The 19955-nt window shown below is 53.9% G+C and overlaps 7 protein-coding genes across 7 annotated transcripts; 2 read left to right on the plus strand and 5 right to left on the minus strand.

Moving 5' to 3' along the window:
* Positions 1 to 153: 153 nt before the first annotated feature.
* BO82DRAFT_375848 (uncharacterized protein) lies at positions 154 to 3573 on the plus strand (the record flags this gene model as incomplete). Its single annotated transcript, XM_025637502.1, has 8 exons — positions 154 to 205; positions 282 to 529; positions 604 to 1232; positions 1693 to 1709; positions 1949 to 2017; positions 2089 to 2443; positions 2499 to 2727; positions 2785 to 3573. The coding sequence occupies 8 exons, from the start codon at positions 154 to 156 to the stop codon at positions 3571 to 3573; spliced, it is 2388 nt and encodes a 795-aa protein (XP_025490382.1).
* Positions 3574 to 4610: 1037 nt separating this feature from the next.
* Positions 4611 to 5997, minus strand: BO82DRAFT_313550 (Bax inhibitor-1 family protein; the record flags this gene model as incomplete). Its single annotated transcript, XM_025632483.1, has 3 exons — positions 4611 to 5637; positions 5723 to 5793; positions 5848 to 5997. The coding sequence occupies 3 exons, from the start codon at positions 5995 to 5997 to the stop codon at positions 5043 to 5045; spliced, it is 816 nt and encodes a 271-aa protein (XP_025490383.1). The 3' UTR covers positions 4611 to 5042.
* Positions 5998 to 6257: 260 nt separating this feature from the next.
* BO82DRAFT_114637 (EXS domain-containing protein) lies at positions 6258 to 7862 on the minus strand. The gene is made up of 3 exons (XM_025629829.1): positions 7601 to 7862; positions 7457 to 7546; positions 6258 to 7400 (listed from the first exon to the last, which is right to left on the minus strand). The coding sequence occupies exons 1-3, from the start codon at positions 7736 to 7738 to the stop codon at positions 6435 to 6437; spliced, it is 1194 nt and encodes a 397-aa protein (XP_025490384.1). The 5' UTR covers positions 7739 to 7862; the 3' UTR covers positions 6258 to 6434.
* A 3490-nt stretch (positions 7863 to 11352) lies between these two features.
* On the minus strand, positions 11353 to 12103 carry BO82DRAFT_114668 (DUF3759 domain-containing protein). The gene is made up of 3 exons (XM_025629830.1): positions 11968 to 12103; positions 11691 to 11825; positions 11353 to 11620 (listed from the first exon to the last, which is right to left on the minus strand). Exons 1-3 carry the CDS (start codon positions 11981 to 11983, stop codon positions 11364 to 11366), a joined length of 408 nt encoding a protein of 135 aa, XP_025490385.1. The 5' UTR covers positions 11984 to 12103; the 3' UTR covers positions 11353 to 11363.
* Positions 12104 to 14036: 1933 nt separating this feature from the next.
* BO82DRAFT_355762 (alpha/beta hydrolase) lies at positions 14037 to 15353 on the plus strand. The gene has a single exon (XM_025635539.1). It carries the CDS (start codon positions 14131 to 14133, stop codon positions 14938 to 14940), a length of 810 nt encoding a protein of 269 aa, XP_025490386.1. The 5' UTR covers positions 14037 to 14130; the 3' UTR covers positions 14941 to 15353.
* BO82DRAFT_287197 (uncharacterized protein) lies at positions 15029 to 17093 on the minus strand (the record flags this gene model as incomplete). Its single annotated transcript, XM_025631572.1, has 3 exons — positions 15029 to 16370; positions 16449 to 16593; positions 16673 to 17093. The coding sequence occupies 3 exons, from the start codon at positions 17091 to 17093 to the stop codon at positions 15029 to 15031; spliced, it is 1908 nt and encodes a 635-aa protein (XP_025490387.1).
* A 515-nt stretch (positions 17094 to 17608) lies between these two features.
* On the minus strand, positions 17609 to 19942 carry BO82DRAFT_114732 (serine/threonine-protein phosphatase 2B catalytic subunit). The gene is made up of 5 exons (XM_025629831.1): positions 19500 to 19942; positions 19092 to 19423; positions 18778 to 19035; positions 17813 to 18723; positions 17609 to 17761 (listed from the first exon to the last, which is right to left on the minus strand). The coding sequence occupies exons 1-5, from the start codon at positions 19615 to 19617 to the stop codon at positions 17698 to 17700; spliced, it is 1683 nt and encodes a 560-aa protein (XP_025490388.1). The 5' UTR covers positions 19618 to 19942; the 3' UTR covers positions 17609 to 17697.
* Positions 19943 to 19955: the final 13 nt, after the last annotated feature.

Genomic DNA, 19955 nt, shown 5'->3' on the forward strand with positions numbered 1-19955 from the left:
CACAATGTCGAATGCGGGTAACAACACCCCGAACCTTCGGATTGATACTGCCCGAATGAGGTATAAAGAAGGCATAAGTCCATGTGGCACGGCGATAGTAGCGCCACTCCTTTTTGAGTGTTACGGCGCTTCTATCCTCACCTTCCGTACACCATGTCGTTCTCTGTAAAAGGACGCTCTGCCATCGTCACTGGAGCAGGATCCGGTGCGTCAACACTCCTTCGCTGATTCAATGCGACTGCTACGCGGATGTAGGCATGTCACTAATCTATCTAATATAGGCATTAACCTCTCGTTTGCCAAACTGCTACTTGAAAATGGGTGCAACGTTCTCATTGCCGACCTGGGGTTGCGCCCCGAGGCACAGTCGCTGGTGAATCAGTACGCGGCCTCCTCCAAAGGCCCCCGTGCTGTCTTCCAGAAGACCGACGTGACCGACTGGAAGCAGCTCGAGCAGATGTTTGAAGTAGCAGAGAAGGTGTTCGGGGAAGTAGACATCGTCTGCCCTGGCGCAGGGATCTACGAGCCTGTATGTGCATCCCCCCCCCAAAAATCCCCCGAAGAAGCAAGGGATGTTTAGCTTATGGCTTGTCTCGCATGCAGCATTGGACCAACTTTTGGCGACCCCCGGGAACGCCAGAGAGCCGAGATCCACGACATGGGGGCCGGTACGCCTTGCTAGATATCAACTTGACCCATCCCATCCGCACGACGCAACTAGCCATCGCGCACTTCCTCCGCAAGGGCAGCAGCAGCCAACGCCGCAAACACATCGTGCACATCTCCAGCATTGCCGGGCAGAATCCTGCTTTAGCGACCCCGATCTACGTAGCCACCAAGTACGCGATCAACGGTCTGGTCCGGTCCCTGGCCAAGCTCGACCAGAAATGCGGGATCCGCGTCACGGCGGTGGCTCCCGGGGTGATCAAGACGCCGCTCTGGACGGACCACCCCGAAAAGATCAAGATAGTTGACGCCAAAGCCGATGAATGGGTGACGCCCGAGGAAGTGGCTCAGGTCATGCTGGCGTTGATCCAGCAAGATCATGTTGGCGAGATCATTGGAGATCAGACAGGTCAGGGTCCTCAGTTTATGGTTAGTGGGGGAACGATCCTGGAGGTCTCCAAGACCGTGCGTTCCGTTAGTGCCTTTAATGATCCCGGCCCCGGCCAGCGGCCCGGAAATACGGTGTCGGACGCCAATAAACTGGAGGACGAGGTCTATGATCTGCTGTCGCAGCAGGGTTGGGGGAAGCCGAAGTTGTAGTTTCATTCTCTGGACGGATAGGGAAGGAGTCATGGTGGGATTGTGCTGCCAACGAATACTATGTAATGATAAAAAAAAGCACATCAAGTGGATCTATTGTACTGTGTACTGTGTATGTCCATCGCATTTTTTAACCCATTCGAGATAAAAAGAGGGGAAGGGGAAAAAGGCGGAGAAGAGCGGCAAGGGAAGGTGTCTGACTAAGGAATCTAAATTGGGAAAGATACGAACTGACTGACCACAATCCCCAATCTCTCTCCCTCCAACTTATCTCCGCTCCTCTTGACTCGTTACTCTCCTCTCTCCTCTCCCCTCTCCCTTTCTCTCTAACTCGTGTCTTATTCCAAGAAAACCACCTTTCAACCCCCTTCTCTCCTCCTCTTTCCCTCTTCCTCCCTCTCTCCTGCCTGCTGTCGCAAATTCCAGTGGCCTGCGACCTCATAGTATGCCGGGTTGACCCACCCCGGAATTCTCCTGTCGTGTGGCCACCTCTTATCAATCAATTACTTTCTCACTTAACCTCAACTTGTGCCGCCAATATGATGGACGACGAGGCTTCTATTGGGGTGGTCTCACCCAGAAGTACGTCTCGAAGGTAATTACTCCTCTTTTTCCTCCGCACCTGCTTTCTTTAGGCGCTTCTTATCGCTGACGGTTTATTGTTGCAGGCGTGGCGGGAGAGGGAAACGGAGCGCCGGACATCATGGCGACGCCAGTTGGATTAGTTGCGTGATTAACCTGGTCAACACTAGTAAGTTGGAACAATTCGCAACCAATGGATTTTCTATATTGGCTTTTTCTGACGGGATAAAACTCCGGTAGTCATTGGCGCCGGTGTCCTAGCCATGCCACTTGCGATCTCGCACATGGGAATCGTACTCGGTGTCTTTGTCATTTTATGGTCGGGAATCGCAGCAGGATTCGGTCTATATCTTCAGTCTCAATGTGCACGATACCTGGAACGCGGAACCGCGTCGTTCTTCGCCTTGTCGCAGCTCACATACCCCAATGCGGCCGTTATCTTCGATGCCGCGATCGCGATCAAGTGTTTTGGCGTCGGGGTCAGCTATCTTATCATTATCGGAGATCTGATGCCGGGGGTGGTTCAGGGTTTCGTAGGAGGTTCTCCGGATTACGACTTTCTGGTGGACCGTCATTTTTGGGTAACAGCCTTCATGTACGTCTCCCCACAGGAACAATCATGACCATACTAATGTGTTCTACTTTGGCAGGTTGATTGTCATTCCCCTCTCCTACCTCCGACGCTTGGACTCGCTCAAATATACGAGTATTGCAGCACTCGTCTCTATGGCATACTTGGTTGTCTTGGTTGTCTACCACTTCGTGATCGGAGACACAACCACTGATCGGGGTCCTATTCGCGTGATACACTGGGCAGGCCCTGTTCCCACGCTCAGCAGCCTTCCCGTCATTGTCTTTGCGTTCACTTGCCATCAAAATGTATGATGCCTTCCAAGCGGGATGCTTTATTAGAGCATTTGCTGATCAGTACAACAGATGTTCTCGATCTTAAACGAGATAAGCAACAACAGCCACTTCCGAACCACCGGAGTCGTCTTCTCTAGCATCGGTAGCGCCGCTGCAACTTATATTCTTGTGGCTATCACCGGATATCTTTCGTTCGGAAACAGCGTTGCTGGAAACATCGTTGGCATGTACCCGCCAGGCCTGTATGCTACGATTGGCCGTGCCGCCATTGTCATGCTTGTCATGTTCTCCTATCCGCTTCAATGCCACCCGTGTCGGGCGTCCGTCGATGCAGTACTGCGCTGGAGACCCAAGCCCGCGGGCTCCAGTGACAGCTCGCCCCACCGGCATCCACTTTTGGGGTCGAGAGGCAACCGTGCCCCCGAGCCAATGAGTGACCTCCGATTCTCCATCATCACCACCACCATTCTCGTGTTGAGCTACATCGTTGCCATGACCGTGTCGTCGCTCGAAGCCGTGCTCGCTTATGTTGGCAGCACCGGCAGCACCAGCATCAGCTTCATCCTTCCCGGTCTTTTCTACTACAAGATCTCTTCTCCTGACTCGCCGCACCATCAACGATTGATGAAGGAAGACGACGAAGTGGGCGATGCGATCATGTCTGATGGCAACGATGACGATGAGGACATCGAGACCTCGCAAACCCGTCCGCTGACGGAGAGTGGCATCCTTCGCCGCGGCACTCGTCAATGGCGCCGAGCACTATTGCGCAAGCTGAGTCTGGGTCTTGTGATCTACGGTGTCTTGGTTATGGTCGTGTGTCTTATCACGAATTCAGTCTTTCTCGCCTCTCATTAGCACCAAAGGCAGGCCTACGCAGAGTCAAGCTAGGCTTGACTTTGGATCCCCTTTCCATTCTCTATCAACCTTTGTCAATCATTTCTCTCTTTCCCTTAAATGCTTCCCTTTTCCTATTCTATCTCATTCTCGATCTCAATTTCATTTAATTTCCTTGCTCCATTATCGCCCCCTTATTCCCCATTTTCCTCCCGCATTGCGTGCAGGTTCATTAGAGCTGGGGTCTTGATTCAGGATTACAGTCGATTGGAACTACATCACTATACCACGGCGCCGGCGTCATCAGGGGAATCCTTGTCTCTTGTTTATGCGTTTGTTAGACATTTACTCTTTTTTTTTGATCTCCATCGGAATTTAACAGAGCCAAGATTTTCTTTTCTTATTCATCCGTGCTGCTTGCAAATACCACCATACCACTGCTGTTGGGTAATGCGTTGTTTCGTGTTCGCTGTGCGTCGTGCGTCACATTTGGGGGATGCGGCAGCATGATAAGAGTCGGATTGGGATTTTAACTCAGAGAATCAGAAATACACATACAAAACAATCCAGAGTTAGCAAATAGCTTATTTTTCTTTTCTTTTCGATAATTCTAGCATTATGAATATTAAGTTTATCGAAAGACCCCTCCCCCTAGAAGTACATAGACTAGATTCTATATATCCCATCCAACAATTTGGATCACACCCAAGTGGGCCTGCCATTTTCGGCCGTCCTCTGGTAGCACGTGACAACCCCCCACCAACGCACGTGAGGAAACAGGCAGGTTGGGACGCGCTGGCAGCACATACAATAGGAAAGTAAAAGAGCCAAACCAGCCCATCCACTTCTTGGGTCGAATAATGAAGGGAGAAAAGGAGCCCGGGGGGGGGGGAAGGGGGCGCGAAAACGAGGATCTACCTACCGATGAACGTATACCTGAAAGAAACTACGTTGTTTTCCAAGGTTGGTGGTATGTCATCAATATTTTAGATGAAATGAATGATCTGGCACAAGCTAAGCATCTGGCATTCTTAGACTATATCTGATTTACAAACGTGGATGGAAGAAGGGGGATGGGTACACGGGACTTCAAGAGCAAATATGCTGGTTGTATGAAAAGAAGCGATAGCAAGACGGCTAATTCAGAGATGATCTTGGGATCAAGCACACGGAAAAAGACTATATCGAGTAAACAAGCCCTAGGGCCGATGGATTAGGTAAAAAGTGGAGGTTTAGAGGAATACAACGGAGCAAGGCCTGATTAAGGGCGAGGGAAGCAAAGCAAAGCAACAAGAGCAAGAAACTCCATTTCGTTATGTTATTTGGGCAGTCTTGTTTGGATTTGGTGTAGTGGGTTTATGGTTTCTTTTCGTTGGTGTTGTTTGGGGGTGGTTCATGGGAGTGGGAGGGAGTAAGGTAGGGATAGTAGCTAGCCGCAGTCAAGCCTGAGCCTAAGCCAAGAAACCCTGCCTGGCGCCGAACCCAGGAGCCTAGTTATTGCTCTGGCTGTTCAAGATGCGCAGGATGGCGAGAAACAGGTTCAGGATGTCGAGGTAGAGGGAGATGGAGGCGGCGATCTCCTCCTCGACGTGGTAGTGGCGCATGACGAGCTGGGTGTCGACGAGGATGTAGCCGGCGAAGACGAGGGCGGCGACGCCGCCGTAGACGAGCTCGACGGTGCTGTTGCCGGGGAAGAACATGGCCATGAAGCCGAAGAGGATCAAAAACCACAGCGCGCCAAAGAGGTAGGGCATCCAGTGCGTGAAGTCGTACTTGGTCTGGCACGCGAACAGCGTCAGGGCGACGAACAGGCCCAGCGTGATCACCAGCGCCTGCAGCACAATCCGGCTCTCGTACAGCGACGTCACCACGCTGATAGAGTAGGCCTCCATGATCGTGAAACCAGACAAGAACAGTAAATTGGCTGGGTACGACTTGCGCTTCCAGTAGGTCACCAGCATGAAGCCCAGCGCGCCGAACACCGAGAGGATCATCACCCAGAAGTTGGACTGGATCCAGGTCCGGTAGCTGGGGCTGAAGAAGGAGATCGAGCTCATCACCGTCGTGAGGAGGAGTTGGGCCGTCCTGGATTTGAGAGAAAGGTGTTAGGTCTGGATACGTATACAGATGGCTACACTCCGGTTCGAGGTATATCAAGACAGACACTCACAGGATCGCATAGACCTTGCGGATGAACTGCATACGAATGGGCAGGGTGCCCTCCGCCACAGTGCCGCCGAACTGAAGCACATACTGTCAGTCTAGATGTAAATAAGAGTTGGACGGAAGCTTTACCTTGAAGTCATCGGGAACGTTGTCGTCTTCGCTGCGAGGCGCCTGTGTGTAATCGGCAGTTGCCTGATAAGAAGGCGGGGGCTGAGTGTAAGCACGCTCTTCGAAAGAGTCGCGCTGCGGTGCGGGCTCATATCTAGTGTTGGCAGCCATTTCGCTCTCAGAGTAGCTTCTATGGAATAATTAGAAGACCTTTCCAGAGAGAACGAGATGGTTAATGCTCTTAAAACTCACGGCTGACAGGAAGGAAGAACGGGGGGGGCGAAGTGAAGTGGAGAGAGAAGGGTCGAGAACGCGGGCGGATATACCGCCTTTCTGCTCGGGAGCCGCGTGACGTCGTTTCGTCACCTGATTCTCTCCTATTGCTTTTCTGAGCCTTAGGCAGAACATCTACTCTTCAACTACAACCTACATGCAGTCTCAGGCACAGGGACACAAGGCTTCTTATGCGGCGAATTCGCAGCATCATAAAATATGCTCATCTATTATATGCGATATTATGTATAAATTCTATCCTCTAATATATGCCATGAATGCAGATATCCTTTCGCTAGGATTTGGATGCGCGGCCCCAACCAGCTCAGAGGCTGTTACTCCCGGTCGTCGTCGTCACGATACTCCTCCACTATCACATTGCCACCCTCGGACGACGGTCGCGAGCCTTCTTCCTCATCTGTACTATCATCCGGCGTATCCAGGCCCTCCCGGGTGATCGAAGTGCTATGCAACTCACCAGGACGCCTCTTACGCTGGAAGTCTTGTGCATGGGCCGCTGCCAACAAGGTACCAACCCGAGCAAGACCACGTGGGCTCCGGACAGACAAGCCTGGAGTGGGTGGGGTTCCTTGCTCGGTGTCGCCAATGGTAGGGATGGGCGCCAGAGGTTGGTGGTCTTGAAGCTGCATAGCCTCCTCTGGCTGAGCTGACGGAGCCTGTGGTTTGGGAACTTCGTATGGTAGCGGAACATCTCTGGATGCTCGGAAGAGAAGAACGTTGGTGCAGTGCTCGTTCTCCACACGGAAGATCGTCCACACCCCCCGGCGGCCCACCTCTGAAAGTGCAACAGCGAAGCTGAGGACAGCCGAATGCTGTATGTCCTTGCGGAAAATTGCATAGAAGATCCAGTTGAAGCGGACAACAACATCGATGACCATCCCAACATAGTACACCCACGGCTTCCGGAAAGCGAGCACCTCACGAAGCATTGGGTTCTTCGCGTGAGGGTTTCCGAGACTCCAATCCATGGCGAGATCCCAGACGGAGCAGTAGACAGCATTCAGCAACGCAAACGTGATGAACGGAGCTTCAAAGCTCGAGACCTTGTCGATACGGTAGAGACTCAGGGTACAATAGTAGAGGACAGTGAACATGTATTTTCCGAAGTTGAGTAAGTGAGGGAAGGCGTTCCTCGTGTCGGCATATCGACGTAAGCACTGGAGAGCTCTCCAAATTCCTGGAAGGCACGTGAAGAACCCCAACAGCCGGGAGTGAGAGGAGTTACACTGCTGAGGGTCACTCCAATGTTTCGCATAGAGGCAGAAGAACAATTCAATATTCTAAGATTGATTAGCAACCACTGCCATAGTCCATGCAGCACTAAAATGAGACTCACGCCCATGGCGTACGTCTGAGAACAGTACATATCACCGAGAAAGAAGTCACGAAACTCGACAGGGTATAGACCAGCCAACAGAAGTCGCCACTACCATGCATGATTAGCTTTCAACTCCGGTATGTCAACCAGAGCACTACTCACATTGGAATATGCCCACCACTTTCGACTGTGGTGGTATAAAGTGCGCACAGGTAAGAAAAGAACTATCACCGTCACACCTATCAAGATGACAGGCCAATAGATATATGCGTCATTGATCATCATGAAATTAAGCCACATGAAGAGACCTAGTATGAACAAGAAGAAACTCGGTAACTGCAGTCGCGTCAATGTCAAGCAATCCACATGACGAGATAGAAGCTCTAACCTCAGTTAACTGCCTCCAGTCTAATGCGTGTCTGGTGTCGAACTCGAAAACGAAGACGTAGTTTATCTTGGCCTTCGTCCAGATCATGCAGTCCAAGCAGAATAGGAGAAAATGCAGAACGATGAGGAAATAACCACCGTATATCTATTGAAGTTAGAGGCTCAAGCGCCCGTGAGCGGGTATGCGAGACTAACCTGGAGCAAGTAGCTTGTATTAAGCTTCACGTCGGAATCGTCATGATTCAGATTACGGCTAGCATAAACCAATGCCTGGGCTGCAAACAGGATGCCAGCCATCAACAGGAGACCAGAGCGGAATGTGTTCGGCGAGTAGTCTCCAGCCTTGTTGACTGTATGGCGCAACTTCGAGGCGGCAATCTTGCGATTTCCGCGCTCGAAATAGCGGGCGTAGAGGTCCTCTGCTGCCGACAATAAATGCTCCGTGACCTCACTCTGGACGAACCACGCCTTATTGACCTTCTCAGAGAGATAGCGCATCGGGGGATGTGCATTGACAACCTTGTCATATTTCTTGTTGATTTTCCGGAACGCGGTCCGGTTCAGATAGGCATATGCCTTCAACAACTCCACGCCACGATAGAATTCTTGAAGCGCATGCTTAAGCTTTCTTTTGGCGGAGCGATAAGGAACCTCGGCGTTATTGGACTCTTCCGGCCGCCGTGCGAAATCTCGCCGCGTGATGGTGTTCGGTAGGTCTTGCGCTTGTCCAACCGGCGTTGCCAACTCTGCCAGGGCCTTGGAATTTTTCCCAAAATGACGCCCGGGGAAAGCATCCTTGATCTTGGCCAGTCCGCCGAAGCCGTTGGCCTGCGCATTGTCCTTGAGCCCACCGTTTTTCGTTTTCCCAAGCACTTCTTGGGTGCGCTGGTCCCGCATGATATGTAGCTGGCTTCGGAGCACCTTCAAACGCTCCGCCGCTTCTTGTTCTTTCATCTGATAGAACGAATCTATCTTGGCTAGCTCGCCATCGAGAAAAGCGAAGAACTCATCCTGCCGCTTGGCAATTTCCGATGTCGAGGTATCGGTGGTGTCGCGCTTCTCGGGAGCATTCCAGTCCTGGTAAGACAGCACCCGCTGCAGTAGGGAGCCTCTACGGTTCGACGGGCCTGCACCCGTGTTCCTCTTGTAATCCTTGATACCCCCAGCAGCGGGTTGTGGCGTCGAGGGGCTCCGGCGCGATCTGGCAGGCGTGGCTGGTCGCAAGCTATCATATCGTGATAAGATCGGCGATGGGCTCTCGGGGCGGTGGTCGTCTGGATCATCCTCTCTTTCTGGCGAGGAGAACTCGACCTCCTTGGGATCAATAGCCGGATCTGGCAGCCGCAGAGAGGCTACATCCGAGGAAGCAGCCTGCTGTGATGGCGGTGTGGCGACAATACTTCCATACGTGCCGACCACGCCTGAGAAGCGCGATCCAGGGGCCCGGAGGGGCTGGCGTTCACTGCGCGCCGACGTTGAGCGCGGTGTCAAGCCATTACTTCGCGCCGGCGTCGAGGGAATCTGGAGGGTGTCCTGGGGTAAATCGTGTCGGCTTTCGCTTCGGAACGACGAGCGGGGGTCCGAACTCAGCAGGCGATCGGACTGGTCATGTTGGGGGTAGGAGAAATTGCGAATGGACGGATGGCTAGGGCTGCGATTGGCTTTCTGCAGGGCGCGCGAGATGGCTTTGACTTTCTTCTTGCCGGCCTGTCGTCCCCCAAAGTCACACAATGATGAGAATCGGAACCACACCCCCAGCGTATGGGAGCAATCAACTGGGGCAGCACCAACCTTGTAGTCGAGATATTTAGCTCGCCACTCTGGAACTAATTCCTGCTCCAGCTCCCTGTCGCCAATGACTGGGTCAGCAACGCCTCACAGGAAACAAGCATTCCGGAGCAATGGTGGGTTTGGGTGAGTGAGACACACTTGGCGAATTTCATGCTGGGAAGGCAGAGGCATGAGCGAGCATAATACGGTTGACAAAAAAATTACAGCAGATACCCAGGATGATTTATGACGCAGCGAGTGCCATCACAGTGGCAACAAGATGAAGCAGAAGAATGGTGGAGCAAGTTGACAGGGAATCTGGTATCCGAGGATCAATCGATAAGAGCTCCAATAGTTCGTAGGCTTCGTAATCCCATTGCTCAGGGCGATTGGAAAGTAGCTCACGACAACGATCAGTTCATTCTTGGGGCCAAGAAGGTAGAACAAGCACACGATTCTCCAATATAGGACGAGAAGGAGGAGGAGGAGGAGGAGGAGGGGAGGGGAGTAAAAGAGACAAGGTCCGGAACAAAATAGTAGATAGAAATAGAATGTCACGGTGGAACGGAGGGCGAAGGTAGAAGCAGATAAGAATGGAAGAAGGAAAATACAAGTTAAGTTTAAATGTGTGAAAAAAGAACTAAAAATGCCAAAATGCGCAAGAGGTCAAGAGCGCAAACCACAGGCAAGCCACCAGAGGTTCAGTCCAGCCCGTCATAGCGAGACAAAGAGCCGAGTGACTTTTGAACGAGCGAGAACGAAGCCAGCAAGATACCTGATTTCATGGATTCAAAATTGGAGAGGAGCGAGTGAACCTTCTTCTTGCCCGAATTGTCCGTCTATCGTAGCCTGATAGGCCCGGGTTTATGCACGTGCTGCAGCCGATGAGCTCATTTGCAGGAGCACTTGGCAGGGCGGTGACTGGCCATCATCAGTCATTGGCTGCTCTGTCATACCGGACAAAGTATCCCCATAAAGTAAGAGGCTTGCCGCGCATACACGGTGGTTGCTGCTCGTATACTCCCTCTCTCCCTCTCTCCCTCTCCCCCTCTCCACTTACAGTTCCATGGGATGTCCTTGACAGCTTCGCATTTCGATCCTTATGATTGGGATTCCCTTGTCAGGGCCGTGGGAGATTCATTGAACCAATCTGTCAACATGCGAAAAAAGGGTTCCCAAAGTGGAATTGCGAACCCGGAAAAGCACTCCCAAAAAACTGCCCCTCTCTTCCGCAGGACACTATCTATCTTCATACAGGAACCGAAAATAGTCGCACACACTCGCCCCGACGACCGACGATCCTTGCTTGCCGTCAGTCGCAAGCACTCCGTGATAATCCGCGTTACTTGCCCGATTGGGTGGAATCCTACATACTGGCCATGCAGTTTGCGGTGGTCGTTTCAGCCTGCCCAGCGTTTGACCTTCATGACTCTTGCATCGGATTGCGATTCATCATTACGACTGTTTTGTTTTGGTTTTCTACTCTTCCAGACCGACTATCATAATTTGATGATAGCTCATCTGACTCTCCACCATACCGTACAGATCATATATGCACGAGAGGGCTCGAATCTACAGGCCACGTCGCATGGAGAGGACCACGATTTAGAATTTTTTTTCAAAAAAAAAAAAAAAAAACAACCAATGGTGAGGAATAATTTTCATTGGGAACAACAAATCATCGGTATCATATCAATACACCCCCGGTCGACAGGTTCAGATCCAGTCTATCCCTTGTCGCACTAGAGCTTAGTACCAGCCACGGCCCTTACCACCGGCCCTGATCAGGGAAGCGGCCCTCGTCACGGAAGTGGGGGTGAGGAGGAAGGCGAGGGTCGTATTCGGGGGCGCCGTGACCGCGCTCGTAGTGCTCCTCGTACATCTTGTGGGCGTTCTCCTGGGCGTGCTTCTTGGCACGGATCTTGTCGACCTCGTCCATACCCTTGGTCTCGGCAAGTCTGTCGATCTGAGAACCGACAATGCCAGCAAGAAGCTCCTTGGCGAAAGCGTGGCTAACGGGCTTGCCTGTTGGATGTCATGGCGGTTAGCGTGGCAGAAGGAAGAGGGATGTAGTCAGACGAGGGACAATGCATACCCTCCTTGCGCTGGTGGTCCTCGAAGAGCTTCATGCCCTCGAAGGAAGCGGCACCGGCCAGAAGCTCGTGGGAGAACTTGGCCTCGTGGTGCTGCTCGCCGTTGTAGACCTGACGGTGAGCCTCGTTGGAATCATCTGCAAGGCAAACGTGGTTAGTCGTGTTACAAACATGTCTAATCGATGCAGGTTATGGAAGTCAAACTGGGCAAGTAACAGGACAGGGATAATCCCGCGATGCATCCAGATGAGGGTCAGCAGCCGCATAGTAGTGACTTACCCCAGCCCCAAGCCATGGTGAATGATGTGTAATGTGTGAAGAGGTTGTTTGAAAAGGAGGAAAGATGGTGTGTGTGAAGAGAGAGAAAAGACAGGCAAGAAGCAGGACAATGGACGCCTTATATACAGCCAGCTGTGTCTCAGCCAACCCACCTCAGCTAATTCAGCTCTCGTCGGCTAGGTACCCCTCTACCGCGCCCCCTGACCCACTGCTGTCGTGAAGACTAGAATAGCTGCTGCGAGCCTGCAAAACTCTCAATGTCTTGTGGGGGGAGGGGTCATTGGCTGAATGGCGATGCTCAGGTATCGCCCCTCCAAGGTGGGGTGGATGGAAGGCAGATCACTCCCAGTCGCTGGTCCCCGCGCCACGTTGGTCGTCCTTTCACCTCAGCGACTCGGAGGGGCAGCGTAAGCGTAGTCGATGGGTGCCGCCTGTGCGTGTAAGCGCTTCTTTGAAGGCTGACCGAGAGAATCATGCCATTGGCTGCATCGAACAGCATACAGTCAGCCCGGAGGGGTCGGATAGCATGGAGTGAGCCTTCCGGGCTACGGGGATGCGAAACGCTGTGCTCGGAAATCCGCCAGGGGTACTTGTCGTACAGCTGAGGACACAGTGGGCTTGTTTGTGAGCTGAAACATGGGTACCAATGATAGGAGGCCGAGGGAATAACAATGGCGTAGCCTAGACAATCGACAGTCGCCAGAGAAGAGGGGCGGACAGAATAATGACCCCTCCGCGTCCTTTGGTTCCGCCTGCGCCTCTGAAAATAGAGAGAGATGGCCATGCCAATGCGGGACTAGCTAACTGATTCTCAGGATTTCACTTTTCCAGACCCTTCCTGTGTGCCTACATTCTAGGTATTATCCAGGGATCATCGCCTCGAAAATACGTACGTGTCCCATAAATCCCATGATTCCCATGGGTAGGACGAGCGACACCGCTTGGGGGGGGGGGCCAAGATGCAGATGGGGATTGCCTCAGCCTTAAACTCTGGGTGCGTTCCATCTGGCTGTGGATTTAGCGCCTCGGCCACACCACTCGCCCGGGCTTGGCGAAGGTTGAGGACGAAGCCGGCTGAACCGAAGGAACACTGTGCGCCAAGAAGCTCTTGTCAAGGCTTATCCTCTGCCCTACGTTGTGCAACTCGGAGTGGCCCAAGTCAAAGAAGCACAACGGACCTTCGAGGGCTGACCTGGATATCAGATCTAATCTTCCCCAGATCTACTCCTATGCAGATTAGGCTGGACTCTGGAGTGTCTGGCCTTGCCTGGCGGGTAAATCTGGAAATGTCATGGTTTTGGGGCACGCGCAATGCTGCACGGAGTGGAGCATGCTCGGGGTTAATGGTTGGCTATGCGAGGCCCAAAAGTATCGTTATCCCCACAGCTAGTTGCCCGATTGATTCTACCGAAGGCTCCGCAATGTTCGATAGCCTGAGACCGGAAGTCCTGTAGCGTCCTTTTGGTGTTCGTGTCAGTCGGCTGTGATGACCTCTGAATCAGTGGCCTTGGGAAGGCGATGTGTGGCAGTGTCGGAATGTGGCTTGGGGCCGGTGGATGGGCAGAGGAAAGACATTACGTACTGCTTCAGCTGGAGAATGTGCATCATGTCTGTGGTTGTTGCAGTCGGAGCACAGTTGTCCAGATGGTTGCTCTTGGCCTCGTTTCAGTGTGAATGGGATGGGACGTCATGCCATGCCAGACAGAAACCGTATCGAGCATAGAAAATCAACGATCATTCTCCGTTCCATCATGTCATTGTCCGATTGACGGTCAGGTCATGGGAGACCTGCAATGACAAGCCGCGGTCAATTCGACTCGCAAGTATGAGCATGAGCATGAGCGTGAGCATGAGCATATTGAATAAACCCCTTGTGTCAAAATACGAGCAACCTTCTGCATGACGATAGTAAACAGTAGCGCAGCAGCAGCAGCAGCAGCAGCATATGCAGCCAACCGACTAACCCGAAAGCGGCAACTAACTTACCTGCCGGCGCCGGCGCGGCGGGCATGAGCTCCCCTCCCCACCCCTCCCCTCCATCAAACACAACCACCCTACCACAAACCACAAACCACACCACCACCAACAAACAAACAGTCTTCAGAATAAACAAGCACCACCGCCTCATCCAAACAGAGGAAAAAAAAAGCATCACAAACCACAATGACCACCCCAACCCCAAACCCAAGCCCACGCGCCCCCGAACAAACCGATTTCCCCTCCCACCTGACCGTCACAATCACCCACCCCACCAGCACATCAGAAAAATCCCCCAATATCCTCCTCCTCCTGCACGGCCTCGGCGACACCGCAGCCAACTTCACCGCCTTCGCGCGCGCCCTCCACCTCCCCGAAACCACCATCCTGACCCTGCAAGCCCCGCAGCCCCTCCCCTTCGACCTGGGCGGCTACCACTGGGGCGACGACGTGACCTTCACGCCGGCGGGGGAGCTGGACATGGACGCCGGGTTCACGCGGGCGGTGCGCCTGCTCGTCCACGAGGTGATTGCGGGCGTACTCGTCCGGAAGTGCGGGTATCAGTGGCGGGATGTCTTGGTGTTTGGTTTGGGGCAGGGCGGGATGGTGGGATTGGAGGTTGCCAGTGCTGCTGCTGCTGATTCTGGGGAAGACAGTGTATTGGGGTCTCCTACGCAGCCGACCGGAAATGATCGGTGGTTGGCCGGGGTGGTGTCGATCGGAGCCCCGTTTCCGTTGTCCGCGGTCAAGAATACAACCACCCAGAAAAATCGGACGCCGGTGTTGGTGGTCGCGGGCCGGGATTCGGTGGCCGTGACGGATAGTGCGGTGCGCAGGACGAAGGATCGGTTTGAGTTTGTCGAGGTCCATCGGTATGCCCGCCGCGGGGATGGGATGCCCCGGAATCGGGACGAGATGTTGCCCGTCATGCAGTTCTTGGCGAGGAGGTTGCGGAGTTGGAAGGGCGTGCCGGAGGGCAGTGTGGAGATCTCCTGATCCCGACAAAGAAAATGGGATGTTGTACGATATTCATTTTGGATTCATAGTGGTACAGTACATACAGGGTGAAAAGTCTAGGGTGTATCTAGTCGACCTCCTCGAGAGCTTTGCGCGCTCGATCGATGGCCTGTCGCGTCTCAAGGGGAGACACCGGGGCTGCCTCCTCCACGGGGCGTCCGCCGTGCTGCACAATGCCACGGAGTTGGTCCTCCGTCTCGAGCAGAGCCGTGCGGCCGTCCTCGCGGGCCTCGTTCTCGAACCAGATCCGCGCGCTTTCCCACTTGCGCTGCTGGCGACGCAGCGAGTAGATCAAACCCACCGCTGCCATCGTGCAGGTCTCGTACACAGACGCCGCAGGCCAGGAGAGATAGGTCAAGATCGACAGCGCCGAGGATAGAGTGGTTGTCGACATGCTGAACAGCACGAGTCGCTGCGCCAACGCCTGCAGTGCCGGCGCCGTCGTCTCGACCAGCTTGGTCCGTCGTATGGGTATCTGCGTTGGCCAGGATGGTTCTTCGGTCGGGCTGGATTCCGGAGTGGTCTCCACCAGTCCGGCCTGCTGGAACCGGCCAGCCGTCCAGATGACCTCCCTCTCAGCCTGACGCAGAAACTTGCGATCCAGGATCTCCCCGGTAATCATGCCCACGTCATCCACGCGCCAGAAGAGCTTCCACCACGCAAGGCCCTTCCACGGCTTGCTGGCAAACCCTTCTTCCAGTGCGCCGCGGAGCTCCGTGTGCGCCTTTTCCGCCCACTCCGACACGGATCGATCCAGCCCATCCCTGACCTCCACCGGCACCAAGCCTATCTCTTGCTCCTGGATCCTCTGTGTCTCCTCCGCGACGACCCCCGCCTCTGCCGCATCCAGCAGAGACGTGATCAGGGTGCGCAGCGAGGGATCCAGCGTACTGCCCGCCTCCGCCCGCAGCGCAGTCAGCCAATCCACCACCGGCTGGACACCACTGCTGTTCCACCCGCGTTCGTAGAGCGAGGCGTTCTGCACCGACTCCCGGAACTTGGCCAACGCCTCGTCCGCCTTATCGATGTCGACAAACGCGACCCGTCCATTGTTGTACTTCTCCGAATTGGTCACCGGCAGCTCGATCGCGCCGTAGACCGACCCCGCCTCGTTCTTGAGATCCGACCGTGCCATTAGCCCGCTGTAAGCCAGAAATCCGTCGACGCCACTGCCGCACACGATGCTCCGGTGCACCGGGTACCGCACCATATTATGCCGTCCCGAATGCGAGGTCTGAATCGTCACCGTCGGCACCAGGAAAGTATCGGCTGTGAACTTGGCATTCGCTCGGGTATCCGCGCCCAGGCTGGTGATCAGGATCTCCAGGTTGCCTTGCTTCAGGATCGGCGAGGGAACCGAGATGGTCGGGAGGAGGTCATTGGGTATGCTCTGCGAAACTGGACCGTAACTGTTTCACCGCGGATTGGGATAGTTAGCCCATGTATTCCTTTCCTGTTCATGGTAGATTCTTTAGACAGAGACCCACCGGATCAAGAGTCCTCTCTCCAAGCCTCCAGCCCCCGCGCCCATTTCCTCCAACAAGTCCTCCCAGCTTTCCTTTCCGTTCAAGGGGTCAGCCAGTAGCAATTTCACCAGTCTGCGCGCCGCACTGGCATCATTCAAGCCCAGTACTAAGCGATGTTAGCAAGCAATCGGCATTGTTAATCAATTAGCAGCAGGATAGAGGGAGATGGCACTGGATGAACATACCAGCAACACGAATCACAGGGGTCTCCGACTCCAGACCCCTCATTGCCAGCTGCAACCGACTGAGATTGACCTGCTCGGGCGCAACATCTTTGAGCTGGTCGAGCGTCGTGTGGAGGCCTTTCAGCCGCGGGGGGATGTTGCGGCCACCGGCATGAACGACAGGAACGGTGTTATTGAGGGGTCGCGGAGCAGGTTCGGGGGGTATCGGATGAGTGTGGGGTCGGAAATCTAGGGACTGTGATTGTGGTGATGTGCTGGAGGGAGCAACGCCGGTGGTGCTGTTGGCACGACGCGCAAGAGTGAGGGCGGTTTGGGTGTTTCGGCGCCAGGTAGAGCAGGAGGGACAGTAAAAGACCGTGGCGGAGTCTCGGCCCGCGTGCGCAAGGCTCGCTGTGAGCGAGCCGCGTAGTTTGGGAGGCATTGATGTGAATTGAAGGTTGGCAAAGAGGATGAAGTGGAAGACAAAGGGAGGAAAGCGAGGCCGCCGGAGCAAGCAAGGTATCGGCGGATTGAAGTTGGTGGTTGGTCTTGGCGGGCCGGAAACCAGCCGGATAACATCCACCACATGTAAGGTACCAAGCATGATTTTGGCGGTGTCTATTTTCCTATTTCACTATCTAGAGATTTACGGACAATCTCCTACACTGGCCATACTACAATAATATAAAGCAGCGAGGCGGAACTGGAAGATGAGAGTAGAATTCACGGTGTATCAATTCATCAACTCATAGTTCAGACGTCACGGACGCCTAGAACCGCTTGTGTGCAGAAATTACATGATTTATCCCCCGTCCGCCAACTCCAGTGTTTGATACAGTGCTTGCCACCAGTGCGACCAGCCATCTAATCCAAGGTGGTCGTCGCTGGGCAAGATCACTCGCCCGTTGGGTTCGAAGCTGTGAGTTTCGTTCAATACAAGGGTGAAGCAGTTGCACGCCTAAAATTGCAAGGAAGGAAAGGATATCTGTCCATGTGTGCCACTTTCGTTGAACCGGCAGTATCTCGATTGGAATCTGGTCTGACGCTCATGCCTCCCGGGAAACGGGAGCAGCGTCTCGTTGTCGACGAGTCTTGCCCGAGCCAGCCGACCTAGATAAATTAGAAACTGCCGTTCAACCTTCGGAAGGGAGCAAAACTTACATGCTGATTCTGCGAGCCACTGTGGCCAAGCCGGCATCATTGTCGGCTTCATGCTGCGCCCGCTCGAGAGCAATGCGTCGGTCCTCTTCACTGCGTCGGATGACTTCCTCCTGAGAAGGAGGCAGGCGTTCGTTCTGCAGATCGACCTTGCGCGCATCTTCAAAGTTCGTGATGGCTTGCTTGATGCCCTCCGCACCCAACATCAAAGTACCCGCCGGAAGACGACCACCAACCGCGGTCTTGAGCTCAGTGACTCGTTCGGATTCTTCACGGAGCACCTGGAACACACGCGAGAGACGGCCGATGGCCAGGATCTTGTTCTTGATGGCACGACGCTTAAATTCGCTGCTTTCCACATCCATCTGCGCCGCTGGAGGTGACGAGGGGGCTGTAGGTGATACAGATGTAGGGGTCTCTTCTTCAAGCTCCTCCTTGGAGCAGGTGTTGAGGATTGCAATCAACATATCCGTGATCTTCTCACCGACGAAAGGAAGGGACCAGGTGAAGACGTCCATGAAATTCGGCAACCAGTACGGGTGGGGGGTGCAGTTGAACTGACGGATGTTCATGACGTTGTTCTCATACTTCAACACAGCGGCTTTGTTGTTGTAGACGTCCAGGTAGTTGGGCGCGCTGAAAATAGTCATGACACTGGGGAAGCCCGTTGTCCGGGTCTTGCGGTACATGCGATAGCCGGCATCTTGAGCTTCGTGCGCGCGAATGATGGAAAGAAGGTTGTTCTTTTCGAGGAAAGCGCAAGCCGCAGGATAGGAGAAGAAGTACGAGCAGCCTCGCACGCTGTTGTGAATGAAGTAGTCTCCGGTCTTCTCCTGTCCGAATTCTTCCAAGGGATCGGCCCAAAGAATATCACACATCAGCCCGTGGGTCGGAGGTTCTCTGAAACGGTCGATCTGAGGAGAATGTATCAGCCAACGCCTCGCTGAATGGCCAGGAGGAAAACATACCGCCTTGATATCCTCCAAAGTATGCAATTCAGGGCTCAAGCCACCATGAATACACAAGAATTGCTTGTTCATGACCGCCGCCAGCGGCAGCGAGCAGAAAGATTCAATGCATGCCTCGTAAATGCGCTCGCTGTACTTGTGCTTACACTCCAGCTTGAAGGTGAAGTAGTCCGTCAAATGTCTACATTCGTGATTACCCCGCAGTAACCAGAGAGTGTTGGGGTACCAGATCTTCAAGGCCCACAGGTAGAGCACACACTATTGCGGAGGGTCAGACCGAAGCAGCTAGAAACCGTGGCAGGACGGATACTCACTTCGATACTGAAGTAACCTCGGTCCACATAATCACCGAGGAAGAGATAGCGGGTCTCGGATGGGTCGCCACCGACTTCGAAGAGCTTCATTAGATCGTAATATTGACCGTGGACATCACCGCACACGGTGATGGGCGCATCCATCTCCAGTAGGTTGGGCTCGGCTCTGAGCAGCTGCGTTCCAGCCTGTATGATCCATAGCGCTTGGTCTTCCGTAAGACGACCTTCCCGGTAGAAGTGCTGTTTGAGGAACTGGAGGTTGGGCTTGGAGGGGTCTTCAGGAGACCAGAACTGATCGTCCGACGGGGTGTTCAACGCCGGCGCTTGCACCTCTGGATGGTTGCCATGCGATTAGCGGGGTTCTTTTCGTAAGTGACTCGGTATCCTGAGGCAGGGAACGTGGCAAACCTTTGATGACTCGCTCGAGGGTGGACACCTGAGTGCCATCTTCCATGACATGTAATGTGAAGTCGATCTCCGGGACCGGCTTCTTCTCCGTCACCGCACGCGCGATGTTGCGATCCATGGTGATTAAGGATTCGAGGCACAAAGGAGGTTGAGTCTTGGATCAGAATGAATCGCAAGCACGTTGTGCCCCGGAGGATGAAGGAAGAGGAGGGGAAAAGGGGAAGGGCGACAGGCGCGGCGGGCCAGTTGTTGGTGGTGGTGGTGGTGGTGTTGGTGGGGGGTTAAGCGCGGGATGGGGGATTTCCCAGCCGAGACACCAGCGAAAGAGCAGAGCAAAAGGAAGAACTTGTGGCAAGATCGAGCTGCAGGGATGATCTCGGGGCGAAGAGAAATCAGAAAGGTGGAGAAGAGGAATCCGATAACAGGATCGGGAAGGAGGGAGGAGTAGAAGAGGGG

The sequence above is a fragment of the Aspergillus uvarum genome, assembly GCF_003184745.1.
Source record: "Aspergillus uvarum CBS 121591 unplaced genomic scaffold BO82scaffold_39, whole genome shotgun sequence".
Classification (NCBI taxonomy): Eukaryota; Fungi; Ascomycota; class Eurotiomycetes; order Eurotiales; family Aspergillaceae; genus Aspergillus; species Aspergillus uvarum.

Coding starts and splice junctions, on each gene's coding strand:
- BO82DRAFT_114637 (XM_025629829.1), bottom strand. CDS start 7,738: ATGTGGCTTAATTTCATGATGATCAATGACGCATATATCTATTGGCCT. Junction 7,547..7,600: donor AGTGGTGGGCATATTCCAAT/GTGAGTAGTGCT, acceptor CATGCATGGTAG/TGGCGACTTCTGTTGGCTGG. Junction 7,401..7,456: donor CTCAGACGTACGCCATGGGC/GTGAGTCTCATT, acceptor AATCAATCTTAG/AATATTGAATTGTTCTTCTG.
- BO82DRAFT_355762 (XM_025635539.1), top strand. CDS start 14,131: ATGACCACCCCAACCCCAAACCCAAGCCCACGCGCCCCCGAACAAACC.
- BO82DRAFT_114668 (XM_025629830.1), bottom strand. Junction 11,621..11,690: donor GGACCACCAGCGCAAGGAGG/GTATGCATTGTC, acceptor GACATCCAACAG/GCAAGCCCGTTAGCCACGCT.
- BO82DRAFT_114732 (XM_025629831.1), bottom strand. CDS start 19,617: ATGGATCGCAACATCGCGCGTGCGGTGACGGAGAAGAAGCCGGTCCCG. Junction 19,424..19,499: donor CCTCGAGCGAGTCATCAAAG/GTTTGCCACGTT, acceptor GCAACCATCCAG/AGGTGCAAGCGCCGGCGTTG. Junction 18,724..18,777: donor CTTTGGAGGATATCAAGGCG/GTATGTTTTCCT, acceptor CATTCTCCTCAG/ATCGACCGTTTCAGAGAACC.